We start from the raw sequence: 17,178 nt of genomic DNA, 5'->3' as shown, positions 1-17,178 counted from the left end.
ACAGAGAAACCCAACTGATCCATCCCATCTACAATTAAACTAAGGAGAAAATTACTTGAGCTCTTTCTAGAGAATGTTAAGTAAACAGATTTTATTCAATCTTTCCTAGAGTTTATAATGAATACCTGTTATTTAATATGGTAGTTACATTACAGTTTTTATCTCATGAGTGATAGAACATTTGGTGAATCAGATTAACAAACCGAAAATGATGATACTGTCTAAGACACTCTCTGGAGGCACACCAGTCCCACTGACTCATTTTACTAATTCAAGTTGGCATCCAACTGATTTGTAGAATGTGTTATCCTGAGGTTTCTGCATTTATACCACCTGAAGAGGGTCCCTGTCAGTCTCTGATAGGATAATATTTATCTTATTCTCCAAGTGAGAGCCCAGCATATCTCGAAGGTCAGAAAGAAAGCCTCGTTCAGTGTTGCTATGTTCACAGAGGATGACATTTATTCCTTGGGAAGCAGCATCCAAAATATCATGATGGGACATCTCACCTACCAAAAAGGAAAGAACAAATTCTCAAATGCTAGATATGGAATCTGTGGAATGAAGAACCACAAAAACAGAAATACCAAGTTTGTATTCTATATAAGGTGAATGTACAGTTTTCTTTTATGTCCTCCAACTTAAAAAGAGAGAAAAGTCTGGGTGCAGTGGCTCACACCTATAATCCCAGCACTTTGGGAGACCTAGGCAGGTGGATCACCTGAGCTAAGGAGTTCCAGATAAGCCTGGTTAACATGGTGAAACTCCATCTTAAAAACACAAAAATTAGCTGGGCGTGGTGGCGCATGACTGTAATCCCAGCTACTCAGGAGGCTGAGGCAGGAGAATCCCTTCAGTCCAGGGACTGGAGGTTGCAGTGAGCCAAGATCACATCACTACACTTCAGCGGTGACAGAGCAAGACTGTGTCTCGAAAAAATAATAAAATAAAAATAAAAGCCATCCCATTGAGAATTGCAACTTCTTTTTCCTTGGCAGACCCCAAGGCAATTATCCAATACAACATATCTCGCCAGAACCAGATCTGCAAACACCTATTCAAAGTGTTTCCACAATAAAATGAATGACCACTACTAAGTAAAATGAGGCCTTCAGAAAATTTGCCTCTTATGTACGTAATAAATACCTCTGAAGGAAATTCTGTGTATACTGCCCAGCAGACTCTTATGCTTTGTAAGCACCAATATTTCTATCATCAACTTAGTCTAATATATAAGAATGAAATGAATTTAAGATTATTTCCAAATTAAATACAAAGTATTTTTCTTTGACTAAGCAAAATCCCTAGAAACTCTGGAGGGAATCTCATCTGTTGTGAAAAGATTTGGGGAAAACGCAAATATTCTGAATTTTTAATTTATTTATATATTTATTTAGACAAAGTTTTGCTCTGTCGCCCAGGCTGGAGTGCAGTAGCACAATCTCGGCTCACTGCAACCTTTGCCTCCTGGGTTCAAGTGATTCTCCTGCCTCAGCTTCTCGAGTAGCTGGGATTATAGGCACCCACCACCACACCCAGCTAATTTTTGTATTTTTAGTAGAGAGAGGGTTTTGCCTGGTGACAAAGCAAGACTGTCTCAAAAAAATATATATATAGTAAAAGTAAAAAGCAAGAAAAAGACACTAAGATGGCCCAGTTGGAAGCCTTGTTTCCAACTAGGAAAGATAAATCTGGCTCTCTGTACTGTGACAAACTCACTGGCTGGATAAGGCATAAAAAGGGGGAAATCAGTGAAGACCCTGAAATACTAGCTGAAGCCAAAGGAAAGAAAAGCTTGGCCCAGGATGGCAGCTTGGAAAAGCAGCAGCAAATGGAGAATGAAGACAAAAGAGAATTTACATTTGCAAGGAGCAGGATCCCCATCTGCTGGTCTTGCAGGGTATTAACCCTTAACGACCTAATACAATGAGAACACTGCCTCAGGCTCAGAGGAAGGGTGATGAAGTTCAGAAGTCCTTTAGGTAGGGCTGCACATCCCTGAAGTTATACTCAAAAGCGATGCCTCACAGACCAGAGACAGCTAATGCTAGCCAGATAATATATTTTCTATTTCTCCCCACAGCCAGATAGGAAAGACATTTTAACATTTTGGAACTGTTTGAATTTATCTTATGCACATATCATTATACTTTATCATTTTTAAAAAAACTAGTTTTTAAAACAGTATTTATGAGAAAATAATCAGATACCCCAAATTGAGAGAGAAGCACAAAACAAAGAGCCTATACTCTTTTTTTTTTCTTTTCCTTGAGACAGAGTCTCACTCTGTTGCCCAGGCTGGAATGCAGTGGTGTAATCCTGGCTCACTTCAACCTCCACCTTCTGGGTTCAAGCAATTCTCCTGCCTCTGCCTCCCAGACAGCCAGAATTACAGGTGTGCACCACCACACCCAGCTAATTTTTGTATTTTTAGTAGAGATGGGGTTTCACCACATTAGCCAGGCTGATGTCGAACTCCTGACCTCAGGTGATCCGCCCACCTCGGCCTCCCAATATGTTGGCATAACAGGCATAAGCGACTGCGCTCAGCCTAAGTAGCCAATACTCTTTAAAAATGTCAATGCTATTGAAGACAAAGGTGAGGAACTATTTCATATTGAAAGTGACTAAAGAGAGATAACAACTAAATGCAATGAGAGATCATGGACTGGATATGGATCAGAAAAAGAAATGCTATAAATTCTTATCAATTGGGAAAATGTGAATATGGACTGTATATCAACTGTTTTAATAGTATTAAATTCCCACATTTGATAACTGTTCAATGGTCTTAGAATTAGAATGTCTTTGTTCGTTTTCTTCGTTTTCTCTCTTTTTTTTTTTAAGATAGAGTCTTGATCTGTCACCCAGGCTGGAGTGCTGTGGCGTGATCTCGGCTCACTGCAACCTCCACCTCCCAGGTTCAAGCCATTTCCCTGCCTCAGCCTCCCGAGTAGCTGGGACTACAGGTGTGTGCCACCACGTTCAGCTACGTTTTTTTGTGTGTTTTTAGTAGAGACAGGGTTTCACTGTGTTAGCCAAGATGGCTTGATCTCCTGATCTCATGATCCACCCACCTCGGCCTCCCAAAGTGCTGGGATTACAGGTGTGAGCCAGCACACCCGGCCCAGAGTGTCTTTGTTTTTAGAAGACTATACACACTGAAATATTGAGAGGTAAAGAAACTGTCATGTCTGCAATTGATTCCAAAATGGTTCTGGGGGGAAACATATCAAGATATATTAAACATTTTAACTTGTATATTATATATTATGTATCTATACATGCACACACAAATGTATATATACACACATATATAACATGCACACAGAGAACGTACAAATATGGCAGAATATAACCATTAGTAACCAAGGTGAAAAGCATACAGGAGCTCATTGTACTATTCTTGTAACTTTTGCATATGTCTGAAATTCCTTCTAAGCAAAATGCTAAAATGAATTTTAAAATAGCCAGACACAATACTGTAAGATATTCATATTGAAATTTGATTTTAATCTGGTAGAAATTTAAAGGCTTATAAAAAGCTTTTATCTTCAGAAGGATAGAAAATAGCTAATAGTCACAAACATGTTTTTCTTTTTTTAAATCAATTTATTGGTTTAGAGCAATTCCATCAGGCTTGATCAGATGCTGCTCCTCGGTACTTCTGGATGTGACAATGCTTTGAGTACAGCAGCCTTTGTAAGGCAGTGTGCTATGTAATAAGGCACGGGTATGGGAGACAAGGGAGGCATGGGAGTAGCCAAGGGAACAGACAGAGGGCTAAGAGTCTAGAGCCTGGTCCTCAGAGTGTGAAAAGTAATTTTTTAACTCAATTCTTTCCTTTTTTTTTTTTCCTTCTTATTTTTTACTTTTTTTTTTCTTTTAAAGACGGGATTTCACCATGTTGGTCAGGCTGGTCTTGAACTCCCGACCTCAGTTGATCTGCCCGCCTTGGCTTCCAAAGTGCTTGGATTACAGGTGTGAGCCACTACGCCTGGCCTAACTCATTCTTTTGTAACCCTAAGGAGGAGCAGGTAAACAAAGTGGCAACCCCTTAAAATGCCTCCAAATCCTTTGGAGGAGTAATGGGCCATGTTTGGCCATATTCCTGAGTAGTAACTACATGGAGTAATCCTTTCAATAAAAATCAGCCAGGACCTCAAAGATAGAGTGTAAAGCCCAGCAGCCAGACAAATAATTACTTTCCAACAAAAAAAGTGCACGTTGGAGGTCAAGGACAAAGTAATAGGGACCCAGGAGAGGCAGAAGCAGGACAGTGTCAGAGAAGGCTTCTCAGAGGGGTGTTCACTTATCACTAGGAGTACAAGGGAAGGGGCAAGGAAAAGGCATTCTAGCCAGAGAAAACAGCATAAGCAAAGGCTATAGGAAAGAGGATGCAATGTTCAGGCTCCATCAGACAGATGAAGGAAATCACAGAAGTCTTTTTAATCAAGACCATCAAATTTACACTTTCAAGATTTTATTTTTTTTTTTTTGAGACGGAGTTTCACTCTTGTTACCCAGGCAGGAGTGCAATGGCGCGATCTCAGCTCACCGCAACCTCCGCCTCCTGGGTTCAGGCAATTCTCCTGCCTCAGCCTCCTGAGTAGCTGGGATTACAGGCACGCATCAACATGCCCAGCTAATTTTTTGTATTTTTAGTAGAGACGGGGTTTCACCATGTTGACCAGGTTGGTCTCGATCTCTCGACCTTGTGATCCACCCGCCTCGGCCTCTCAAAGTGCTGGGATTACAAGTGTGAGCCACCGCACCCAGCTCAAAAGTTAATTTTAGGAGAGATATGGAAGATAAGAGTAGAGGCCTGATGCATACTTCAAGTAGGAGATGGTGCCAGGATAGAGAGATAAGGGGGAAGATTCTAGAAAGATTTGGGAACTTAAATTGATAGGAACTGATGATTGGCTTTAGGCTGAGTAAGAGGAACCATTTCCTAGCTATGGTAATGTATCCATAATGTAGGGTAGAAAGTATCCCACTGACATGAAATCTGGAGGTTTGGGACACTTTAGGAAGAATGTAGGTAAAATAAATGCTGACCATTAATTTTTTAGCTAATTTAATAAATTGTTCAATGATTTCATCCCTCTACAAATAATGCAATACATCCCCAATTCTGTTGTAGTTCCTGTTTAGTTCAGGTTCAAAAAACATTAATTAGGTATCATCTATGTGCCAGTTACTGTCCTAAAATCTGCCATTTTTGATTTTGTAAAAAATAAACCAAGTGAGGCCGGGCACGGTGGCTCAAGCCTGTAATCCCAGCACTTTGGGAGGCTGAGGCGGGTGGATCACGAGGTCGAGAGATCGAGACCAACCTGGTCAACATGGTGAAACCCCGTCTCTACTAAAAATACAAAAAATTAGCTGGGCATGGTGGCGCGTGCCTGTAATCCCAGCTACTCGGGAGGCTGAGGCAGGAGAATTGCCTGAATCCAGGAGGCGGAGGTTGCAGTGAGCCGAGATCGCGCCATTGCACTCCAGCCTGGGTAACAAGAGTGAAACTCCATCTCAAAAAAATAAATAAATAAATAAAATAAACCAAGAGAGAAATAAAGGCTGTCCTACCTGTGAAGTAAAGGTCAGCCTCTACACCCTGAAGAATGCTGCTCCCAGAACCAGCACACAGGGCCACAACTTTGACCTGGGACTCTTTAAAACAAAGGAAACAAGACCAACGCTTTATAATTCTCTTTCATTTTACTACTATAATTTGTACCAAGAATCTTAAACATAATATTTCATTCCTGGTCTCATCACCAGTATATGAACTATTCTTACTGCATTAAAAAAAAACATGTTTTAATATAAACAAACAGATCATTCTTTGATATTGCAGAGCTAATCCAAGGCATGGTTATTATTCCTTTGTTGTTTTTTTTCTAACAATCTTTGTGAATTGAGCAAAATATGGAACAATGCACAAATTTGCATGTAATCTTTGCATAGGCAACATGCTAATCTATATCGTCCAATTTTTAGTATATGTGCCGCTGAAGGGAGCACCATTATTCCTTTGGACATGGCTGCACAAACCACTGAATAGTACTAATGGTGATGCTGTAGGCTATACTGCCACGTTGCTAGGTAAAGTAACCTCACCTGGGTCTTCAGACAATAAGAGGTAGGCAAATATTATTTCTATTCTCAGGTGAGGAAGCTGAGGAACTAAAAGGACTAATTAGAGGAATGCTACGAATGGATTTGGCACATATTTTAAAATATACTCTTTATTCTCAAAAAGCATCCTCTGAGAAGTGAAATATTGGCAATTTTCAAGCCAAAATCCAAGTATTTAGCACTCAGGTGTCTAAAATGGACACTTCTTTAGTGGTCACTCCAATTCAGCAGCATGGTATCTCAAAGAGAGGGCTTTGGAGTTATACCGGCAGTCAGATCACACCTCTGCTATCCATTTTCTTTGGACACTAACTCCCTTGAGTTGTTTGATCTAACTATGGACTTTTGGATAAGTTACTGATATGGTTTGGCTCTGTGTACCCTTCTAAATCTCACCTTGAATTGTAGTCCCTATAATCCCCACGGGTCAAGGGCAGGACCAGTTGGAGGTAACTGGATCATAGGGGACGTTCCCCAATGCTGTTCTCGTGATAATGAGTCTCACGAGATCTGATAGTTTTACAAGCGTCTGGCATTTCCCTTGCTTGCACTCATTCTCTCTCCTGCCACCCTGAGAAGAGGTGCCTTCCACCATGACTGTAAGTTTCCTGTGGCCTCCCCAGCCAGGCAGAACTGAGTTAATTAAACCTCTTTTCTTTATAAATTACCCAGGCTTAGGGATTTCTTCACAGCAGCGTTGAGAACAGACTAATACAGTTACCTATCTCTCTGAACTGTAATTTTTCATCTTTAAAATGGGAGAAATAATACCAACCACACAGCTAGCAACAGTTAGCACTTCAACTGTACTTAATGTGAGACAGTCACTGTGTTGTGTCACGTGGATTACTACGACCCTCTGAGTTAGGTTTTATTATTAATGCAGCTTTTACAGATGAGGCTACTGGGACACAGAGGGCATAAACAACCTGCCAAAGTCATGCAGCAGACAGACAGGACAGACATATATGAAGCCACGTTGTCTGAGCTCAGAATCCACACCTGTAACCGCTGTGCCCCACTCCTTTTGCCGGTGGGAGCTCACATACTTAGGACAGACAATCAGTACAGTGCTAGGCTCACTACAGGTGTTGAACAAATGTCTGTTCACTCTTTTTGTTATCAAAAGAACTAGGAAAAGCCAGAAGAAAAAAACCACAAGACTTAGAAACTGCAGTGGATCAGATCACTCAGTAGCACCTCACTAGAAAATATTACCAGTCTTATAAAGCGTAAAATTTATGTTGTAATTATAGCAATCATGATTCTAGCTCTCTTCTTGACACATGTTAAGACTGCACTTTATGCCTCGGTTGGTTGTAGTGAGCAACATTGACTAATTCTGGAAAATGAGTTGAGCAGAAGTAACATGTATCATTTCCTGGAATTTTAAACTGATGGTTTAAGACCCTCCAAAACTCTTTCCCTCTGCAACAGCAACCAGTCCACAATGGCCATACTTACTACAATGACCAACTTAATGAACACATAGCATGACAGAGAAATAAGTCTCATTGATTAAGCCAATTAGATGTATTCCACAGCAGAACCTAGTCCACCCTAATCGATAAACCAGTTATCTCCCATGAGCTGTTAACACATTCTCTGTTACATTAATACAATCAAGAGTTTCAACCTTTGTCCAATGTTAACAGTAGGCATACTGGATAAATGAAGATGTATTTACCTAAGGTTCTCCCTACCCCAAGGGCTAAGCGAATGTAAGATAGTTTTAGGTGTCTTTTGATTCGATCAATCATGGTTGCCAGGGAGACAGATTCGTCCAGTGTGCATAACCGTCCCATTCCAGTATGTTGAAGCAAAGGCTGAGGAGAAACAGAAGTTAGAAACGTCACTCCTAAAACAACAAATGCTAAAATCGATCAACATGCACACTGCGAGGTTACTATAGCAAGCTCCAGGCTAAATGTGGGGATATAAACCTGACAAAAACATTCTTTCTTCTAGGAGGTCACACTTTCCTAGGAAGGCAGATGTTTAAATCAATAATCAGGTCAGGCGTGATGGCTCACGCCTGTAATCCTAGCACTCTGGGAGGCTGAGGTGGGTGGATTACTTGAGCTCAGGAGTTTAAGACCAGCCTGGGCAACATAGTGAGACCTCATCTCCACAAAAAAATCCAAAAATTAGCTAGGCACGGTGGCATGCGCCTATAGTCCCAGCTACTCAGGAGGCTGAATGGAAGGTGGGCTTGAGCTACCCAGGAGGCAGAGGTTGTGATGAGCTGAGATTGCACCACTGCACTCCAGCCTGGGTGACAGAGCCAGACCCTGTCTCCAAAATAAATAAATAAAATAAACAAAATAATAAAACTGTTTAAATAGGTGCTAAAATCTACCACCTGCATCGAAGTAGGTGCTACTGTTGCAGCTGCACAAGGAATGACAAACTAAATGAGCTGTGACTTGGGAGAGTTGGGAGTACTTGGAGGAAGGACTCAGGTCTTAGAGAAAACCCTAAAAGAGTTTTAAAAGGGGAAATAAAAAAGTTTAAAAGGAGGTGATGTCAAGTGCAGTGTGGCAGGACAGAGGTATAATGAGATGGAGGAAGGCATTCTAAACAGAAAGAACGTGGACAAAGGTGCCAAAGGCTTGAGAGAACACACTGCGGGAGGCAGATCCAAAAGAAGGCTCTCTGGCTACTGTGCAGAGCATGTGCTGTGGACGGAGAGGAGGCTAGAGGCCCGGGCTGTAGCAGATCATTAAGGGCTTCCAACGCTGTGCTAAAGAGCCTGGACTGCCTCCTAGCTGCTCAGGGATACTACTCTCATCGCAGAAAATGAGAGTTTCAATTACTGTGATAGCAGAGCCAATACAGAGGAGAAACACTATATAGATGTGAGGCCAGAATCAGCAGGCCTTGGAGTCAAGGAGGAATGTGAAAACGTGGAAACTAAAGTAAATAATGATATTGAAATATGAAATAGGAAAAAAAAAGATACAAAGAGGTGGTGCAGGGATAAGTATTTGTATATATTGAATTTGAAAAACGTGTGGGCTTTGTAAGTAGAACACATCCAGAAAGTAGTTGAAAATAAGGGTTTTTGTCATTTTTTTCCTTAAGAAAGCATTCTAAGCCAAAAAGATAGGAATTATCATCATACAAATGGCTATTGAGTTAAAGTGAATGACATGGTCCAGGCAGAGGGAGTAACATAAGGAGACAGCAAACTTGTAACCAAATCTGTAACCCTGAAGTACCAACATTTTAATTCCTGGAATGTCTCCCTTCTCAATTACTTCCCAGAGAATATTATGCTCTCATTGCCATTTTGTACTTTAGGTAACAGTGAATGGCCTGTTGATCTAATAACTTACAAATGGATTCCCTGAAGAAAAATGCAAAGTAATGACACTCATCAAACTGTATATACCAAATATGTATGATTCTTAGTATATCGGTTATACCTCAATAAAGTTGTTAGAAAATGCACAGTATTTTAAGATCAAATACAAAATACATTTATTACCTTCTCTAGTGACAGAATTTCTGTCTTCCGATAAAGTTGTTTGTTCTGGGAAAGAAAATCTACGACCTGCATCAAAGCCTTCTGAGTACAATTCAAACTAATCCGTGTTTGTTCCTCATCATCAATTCTGGGGGGGGGGAAATCATTCCATTTAGGATAAATATAGCCAAAATGTATTTTAGATAATCCACAGTTTACAAACCTACTATAATAGGAGATTAGATTTACATGGAGCTAAGGATTTAACCAATAGAACCCATTTAATATGAAACTAATCAATTTTCTAGAATAGCATTTCTCTAACTCAAGTATGCATCAAAATCACCTGGAGGACTTATTAAAACACAGAGTGCTGGGCCCCACTCCTGGGGTTTCTGATTCATTATATCTAGGTGGGAATCTAAGAATATACCTTTCTAGCAAGTTCCAGGTGATGCTGATGTTGCTGGTCCAGGGACCTCACTTTGAAACCACCATTCAAGAACTGTTCTCAATCCTGATCGTGCATCAGAAATTTCCTGGCCAGGCACAGTGGCTCACACCTGTAATCTCAGTATTTTGGGAGGCCAAGGTGGACGGATCGCTTGAGCCCAGGAGTCGAGACCAGCCTGGGCAGCATGGAGAAACCCCAACTCTACCAAAAACACCAAAAAAATTACCCAGGCATGGTGGTGGGCGCCTGTAGTCCCAGCTACTAGGAAGGCTGAGGCAAGATAATCACTTGAACTTGGGAGGTGGAGGTTACAGTAAGCGGAGATCACAACACTGCACTCCAGCCTGGGCGAGAGAGCAAGACTCTGTTTCAAAACAAAAAAAAATTCCTTCTAGCTTCTTAAAATAACAGCTGCTGGATCCTTCCACAGAACCAGTGAAACAGAACATCTACAAATGGGGCTGGGGCAAACTGAATTTTTTTAAAACCTTAAAGATGATAATTTTAAAACAACACTGAATCCAAGAATGTCCTGGACAGATTCTCAGGCAAACTCCATTTTACTTACAAAGATCTGAGATGAATACAAATATCTGCATTTTAAATAAGCAGCTCATTAATAATCATGCAGGGGGTCTTTGGATCACCCTCTGGGGCCTCTCCAAAATTATTGGCATCAAGAAAGTTTTACATTTAACCATAAACTCTAAATATGATCATAAAATTCTAGAACTAAAAAGACACCTTTAAAAATAATCTAGAAGCATTAATTATAAACACTGGAATCATCTGTGGATTGTTTTAAAAAAGAAAGAAAACCAATGCCTTGGTCCCTATCTAATGGTAAAACCCAGATATTATCTACAATATGGAAAAACTGGAACCAAACTAATAAGTCCATCAGTAGGAAGAGGAATGCTTAAAGAAACTACCGTTCATCCATAATAAAAAAAAAAAAAACACTATAAGCAATTAAAAATAATGAGAGCTTAGGCTGGGGGCAGCAGCTCAATCCTAGTACTTTGGGAGGTCAAGGGGGGCACATGGCTTGAGCCCAGGAGTTCGAGACCAGCTTGGGCAATAAGTCAAAACTCCGTCTCTACAAAAAATACAAAAATTAGCTGGGCATGGGTGGCAAGCACCTACAGTCCCAGCTATTTAGGAGGCTAAGGTGGGAGGATTGCTTGAGCATGTGAAGTCAAGGCTGCAGTGGGCTGTGATCATGCCACTGCACTGCAGCCTGGGTGACAAAGACCCTGTTTCTCAAAAATAAAAAACAAAAAGAAAAACCTCCTTTCTCTGCCCTAAATAACTAAATGACTGACCTTTTAAAGAGGCGCTTAATGTATTTTTCCTTTGACACCTGAAGTCCTAGCTCAAGAGGCTGAGGTGGGGCTAGGTGTGGTGGCTCACGCCTGTAATCCCAGCACTTTGGGAGGCTGAGACAGGCAGATCACTTGAGGTCAGGACTTCAAAACCAGTCTGGCCAACATGGTGGAATCTTGTCTCTACTAAAAATACAAAAAATTAGCCGGGCATGATGGTGGACGCCTGTAATCCCAGTTACTTGGGAGGCTGAGACAGGAGAATCACTTGAACCCAGGAGGCAGAGGATGCAGTGAGCCATGATCACGCTATTGCACTCCAGCCTGGGTGAAAGCAAGACTCTGTCTCAAATAAATAAATAAATAAATAAAATGCAGAGTATCACCCCCCAACATAGAAATACTCAATTAAGTGTTACTTACCATTTTTGTTGTTTTGAAAAAAAGTCAATAGTTCTCCAGGACTCACATACAAATGAGGAGTACGCTGCTTTGTAAACCAAATCCAGAGAAAATGATTTGTTTCAAGCCTAAATACCAGGGTTATAGACTTTGTAAGGAAGAAGCTTACAAATAAATACACACACAAAAAAAAAGAGAGAAATTTTACCTAGCAGAAAAAGAAGTGACAGAAATATCTTCAATTCCTTTCACTGCGGACATGACTTTGTCCAGGTCTTGGCTGTGATTAATGCTGAATTCTACTCGGTGGTTTCCCTCTGTAGGGTAGTTGGGAGCTTTGGAAGGATGTATGGGTCTGGAAGTACAACCTCCTAGAGAAAATAATTGTGGGAAAATGGGAGTTTTGGGGGATGAGAGGTTAAGATTTAAAAGATAAACTATTGTAGGCAAAATTTCTAAGAAATGACTTTTTTAAAAGATTCATTCTCATGCTTATATGATACATACACACACACATACATATCCCTTAGATATACATCACCATTCCCCATAATCTAGGGCTTTGGTATGGACATACAAAGTCAAATTATTTTCAGAATTATTTTCCAAAAGATTCTTAAATCTCTAAAAAACTTGGACAAGAAAGATTGATTCATACATTTTTAGATAATACACAGAACTGTCTACTGCTTGGTAAATCTACCCACATAAACCATTATTCAGGTTGCAAATGCTCGTACTCTATTTGACCATAGTAATCCAGATATCATCATAAAAGCTTCAGCCCAAAATGAGTAAATTAAAGACTTATTAAAGTAAAGCTAAAATGCATATATCATTCCCTCATTGGGCTAGGCATAGGTAAACATTCACTAAAAACATTCATTAAATCCCTGACGTCTATCTACCTGACGTATCAAGTGTATTCTGGAGAGACCTGAGCTTTCAATTCAACAAGCATTTTTCAAGTGCCTAGGTGACAGGCATTGTGCCACAAAAATGAGGAATCACGAAGCTCAGTCCAGTAAGGAAGACTTCTGCTCTCATTCCATAAAGATAAAAAATGTTTCTCTTTTCAAATGCAATTTAACTGCCAAATTTCAGCAAAATTATTTTAAAATGATATAAAAATGGAATGATACCCTTCCCACCCCGAAAGCAGTCAAAACTTTACTGGAAAGACATTCGAAAGTTTCAAAGTATTTGTAGGTAAAATAACAAATATGAAAGCGGCTTCTCACCAAGCCCTTTAGCCAACCAGTTGTTGACTCCCTGGGGTGCAGCATCATAGGCTGTGTGAGGAGAGTAGATAGCCACTCTGTTCTCCAGAGCCCGGATCACCAGGCGCTCCTTCCAGGTGTTCCACGTTATGCGTTTCATGGGTCGGAAGATAGGTGGATGGTAGGAGAGAATGAGGTCTGCCTTCCTCTGCAGCACCTCCTCCATCACTTCCTCAGTCAGGTCATTCGTCAGGAAGAGGGTATTTACAGTATGTGGTGGGCTTGGTTCCACCAGTAATCCAACATTGTCCCAACTCTCAGCAAAGGAGAGGGATGCAAAGTCATTCAAGGAAGAAAGGAGAGCCTTCAAATCCATGAAGGAACGGGAAGAATTGCAGATCAGGGAATCTATAAACCGGACTGTCGTGGGGACCGGGCGTACACAAGATGACAACATACAGAAATCAGGTAAAAGTCGTTTCTGAAGTCAAAACAAAGAAAATGGTACACATGTACACTTTAGGCCTGGATCTTTGAGGCATCAAATCATATGGACAAGAGTTGTCATCATAGAGATCTGGGTTCAAATAGTGGCTCTGCCACTTACCAGCACACTGTAGCTTAGGTAAGCCATTTAACCTCTCTTGTTTTCTCGCCTAGGAAATGGAGATACTATAACCCACCTCACAGGCCATCTAGAGGACCAAATGAATTACATAACCCAGCAGAGCCTGGTATATAATACACAAATGTCCATCCCGTCTCCTGTCTCACACACCTTGTTCTCATTCTTCCCACTCTTGCTTCAACCAACCTTCTCCCTAATCCATTTCTCTAAATATTACCTTCCCTTTTCCCAAGCCCCCTTCAACTTCTTAAATAAAACTTTTCTTGACAAACCTTCCTTTTCAGCATCTTTCCTAAGGCTCCCCACCCCTCAGTGTTCTCAGAATTGCGTGTGTGCTCCATTATGCTGAAGCTACTAGGGAACAGGAACTATCTTTAATAAATCTCGGTATAACCAATATATAAGCCAGCACTAAATGCTAACTGCATAGAATGACCTTGCCTACCTCCCGACTCCCGATTACAACAGAATTTGGAGTTGGGTGGCATATACTGGCATTACAACACACTTTATCAAAAACCAGAATAATGTTTAAAATTTCAAGTGCTTTATCAGCATTAAGAATCAAGGCATACATAGGGAGGTCACTCTACAAATGGGCAGGGTCAAGGCAGGAGAAGGGAGAAGCCACTGCCCGTTAAGCAACATTTGCTACACGAAGGCCAGGCTCAAGAGGTGGGAGGGGGTAAGATATAGAGCACTTTCCCCACACAGCCTGTAAGCCTTCTAAATATCTACATCCAACAAGGAACTGAAAAGGCTGGCAACAAAGGGAAGGTGGGAGGGCAACGGAGAGACAGAAAAAAATTGCTGGCTCCAAAATATGCACAATTAGTAAATGTTTAATCAAATAACTACAAAAGATAATGCTGTCAACCCCATTCTTAAACTTACTACCTATAAACACTTTTTGAAGAAAAGCATAGTCAATTGCAAATTTGATGAAATATCCATAAGCCAATTATTCCACAAGCAATTTTTCTTTTTTTTTTTTTGAGACGGAGTTTTGCTGCTGTTACCTAGACTGGAGTGCAATGGCATGATCTCGGCTCACCGCAACCTCCGCCTTCTGGGTTCAAGCAATTCTCCTCCCTCAGCCTCCCGCGTAGCTGGGACTACAGGCGTGCACCACCATGCCCAGCTAATTTTTTTTTGTATTTTTAGTAGAGACAGGGTTTCACCTTGTTGACCAGGATGGTCTTGATCTCTTGACCTCGTCATCCACCCGGCCTCCCAAAGTGCTGGGATTATAGGCGTGAGCTACCACGCCCGGCCCAATTTTTCAACATTTCTATTTAATGAGATGGGGATGTTTATTTAATGCATTATTTGAAGTAATACAGGGTCTCCAAAAACCACTCAAGGTCTTGAAAGTTTTTGTTTTTTTCATTTTGAGACAGGGATTCACTCGTCACCTAGGCTGGAGTGCAGCGGTGCGGGTTTCAGGTCACCGGAGCCTCGACTTCCTGGCCTCAAACAGATCCTCCCACCTCAGCCTCCTGAGTAACTAGGACTATAGGCGCAGAACACCACACCTGGCTAATTTTTGTATTTTTAGTAGAGATGGGATCTTGCCATGTTGCCCAAGGCTGGTCTCAAACTCCTGCACTCAAGCGATCCACCTTGCCTCGGCCTCCCAGAGTGCTGGGATTACAGGCATGAGCCACTGCGTCCGGCCTTGGAAGATATTCTAATGATCCTCACAGTACTCCGTTCTCCAGCCTCTTCTACATCTGGCAAGCTCGAAAGTGAAACCCTTGCGGGCCGCCATGCAGGTTTTGAGTTATTTACTGTTACAGATGAGGAAACTGAGAGGCTCCATGGCCACTGTCAACAACGACAACAGGAGGCAGCACAGTATGGTGGGAGGGACTCTGAAGTCAGAGTCACAGTTGTGCAACAACAGGCAAATGAGTTATCATCTGCAGTTTCCTCTGGGGCAGCAAATAGTGCCACGGCCACAATATCGCGAGATTCACACGTAAAGCTGGAAACAGCTCTCGTACTAAGGTAAGCACTGTTTTTGCTATTAAGTAGCATCAGCAGGGCCCCTTTGCAGCCTGCAAATCGCTCCCTCTACCTTACCTAATTTTGCCTCATTTCATGTCTTTTCCAGGACAGTGAAAACAGCCAGTAAGTATGAGTAAGGACCCCCAGTACACAGTGCTGTCTCGTGGCGGGGTAGTTTTCTGACCCAATCTCTTCTGCTTGCCTCTGCAGCATCAACATAACAATCACAGCCTGCCCTAACCTGAACCTTCCGCGAAGGTCACAACTACACTCGCGGGTTTTTAAATCGCGCACAACTCACCAGTCCCGGGAACTTCTTACGTCACTTCCGGTCCTGCGTCGGCGCTCGTGGCGCTGTGGTAATGGGTTCCCAGTAGCTGGAAAGCTGGGCGGAAGTGGTCCTTTCAGTTCGGCAACCGAGTGTAAAACATTGCCTGAGGTTACCCGGATAGTTTTGCCTTACGCTTCTTGTCCCAGTGGAATTATTAAGAGCTCCCTTTCACTGTCAAATTTCCGGTGGGGGATAAATTACAGTGTCGTTTTGGTTTGAGAGAGGAAGGAGTGGGGAGGAGAGAGATGAGGCGGTAAGGGGCGTTCTCTCTCTTGGTTCCCGCGCCCAACTTCCGCTGGCCTATAGAAACTATAATTTTGAACCAACAGAACTCTGCTGGCTTGTGCGATTGCATTTTTCCTCTTTTAACAGCGGCTGTGCTAAACGAAGTGGTGAAGCCCAAGTATGGAGCAACGTCATTAATTCTTTCATTCACTTATTCGAATACTTGCTGAGCTCTGTGTTGCTACTGGTTTAGTTCTTGGGATACTGCGAGTGAACAGTGGGCAACGAGGCTGTTGTTGCAACGTGAGAATAAGAGAAGGGCCGGGTACGGTGGCTCACGCTAGTAATCCCAGCACTTTGGAAGGCCGAGCCGGGTGGAACCCCTGTGGCGCGTGCCTGTAATAACACCTACTCGGGAGGCTGAGGCAAGACAATCACTTGAACCCGGGAGGCGGAGGTTGCAGTGATCCGAGATCACGCCACTACACGCCAGCCTGGCGACGGAGCGAGGTTCCGTCTCAAAAATAAAGGGAGAGAAGTTAATAGTATATTAGTAGTAAGTGCTGTGGGAGAAGGAAATAGGAATGTCCTCGGTCTCAAGCAGTTTTATGTAGGGTTGTCAGGTCAGTTAAACTTGACATTTAAGCAGAAATTTGGAGGTGAGGAAATTAGCTGTAGAGATGTCTTGAGTGTAATAAGCATTCCAGGCAAAAGGGACACCCAGTGCCTAGCCCCTAAGGGAAGGTATCTGGCTTACTGGGGGACTTGCAAGGAGGCTCTTGAAGAAGAGCAAGCAGGGCAAGTCGGAGATTGGGAGGCTTGAATCGGGTAGGGTCTCTTATCATTACTCTATAGCTGGGTTTTTATTACATAGGGGATGCCATTAGAAGAATTTTTTTTTGTTGAGACGGAGTCTGTCTCTGTCACCCAGGTTGGCAGTGGCGGGATCTCGCCTCACTGCAACCACCGCCTC

At 42.0% G+C, this 17,178-nt stretch overlaps 2 protein-coding genes across 32 annotated transcripts in view; one reads left to right on the top strand and one right to left on the bottom strand.

Moving 5' to 3' along the window:
• Positions 1 to 76: 76 nt before the first annotated feature.
• Positions 77 to 15,987, bottom strand: NIF3L1 (NGG1 interacting factor 3 like 1). Of its 7 annotated transcripts, none has more exons than XM_054257767.2 (7): positions 14,659 to 15,987; positions 13,033 to 13,492; positions 12,000 to 12,162; positions 9,632 to 9,758; positions 7,829 to 7,967; positions 5,590 to 5,673; positions 77 to 509 (listed from the first exon to the last, which is right to left on the bottom strand). In XM_054257767.2, exons 2-7 carry the CDS (start codon positions 13,466 to 13,468, stop codon positions 325 to 327), a joined length of 1,134 nt encoding a protein of 377 aa, XP_054113742.1. In that variant the 5' UTR covers positions 13,469 to 13,492; positions 14,659 to 15,987; the 3' UTR covers positions 77 to 324. The 7 variants fall into 7 exon arrangements, with proteins under 7 accessions (XP_054113742.1, XP_054113744.1, XP_002749665.1 ...); XM_054257769.2 differs by having other exon boundaries at positions 14,821 to 15,987; XM_002749619.8 differs by having other exon boundaries at positions 15,725 to 15,987.
• PPIL3 (peptidylprolyl isomerase like 3) overlaps positions 15,216 to 17,178 on the top strand; it is a 21,383-nt gene continuing 19,420 nt past the window's right edge. For 2 of the 25 annotated variants that reach the window (XM_017973626.4, XM_078328120.1), the window contains exon 1: positions 16,050 to 16,165. Coding sequence is in view for 1 of the 25 variants with exons in the window: in XM_078328114.1 (XP_078184240.1) it covers positions 15,216 to 15,649; positions 15,860 to 16,008; positions 16,353 to 16,383 (614 nt within the window). In the remaining 24 variants the exon portion in view is untranslated. The other 23 variants (XM_078328126.1, XM_078328115.1, XM_078328123.1 and 20 more) reach the window with 16 other exon arrangements.

Source organism: Callithrix jacchus, chromosome 6, assembly GCF_049354715.1.
Source record: "Callithrix jacchus isolate 240 chromosome 6, calJac240_pri, whole genome shotgun sequence".
NCBI lineage: Eukaryota > Metazoa > Chordata > Mammalia > Primates > Cebidae > Callithrix > Callithrix jacchus.
This window is presented reverse-complemented; position numbering and strand designations above follow the sequence as displayed.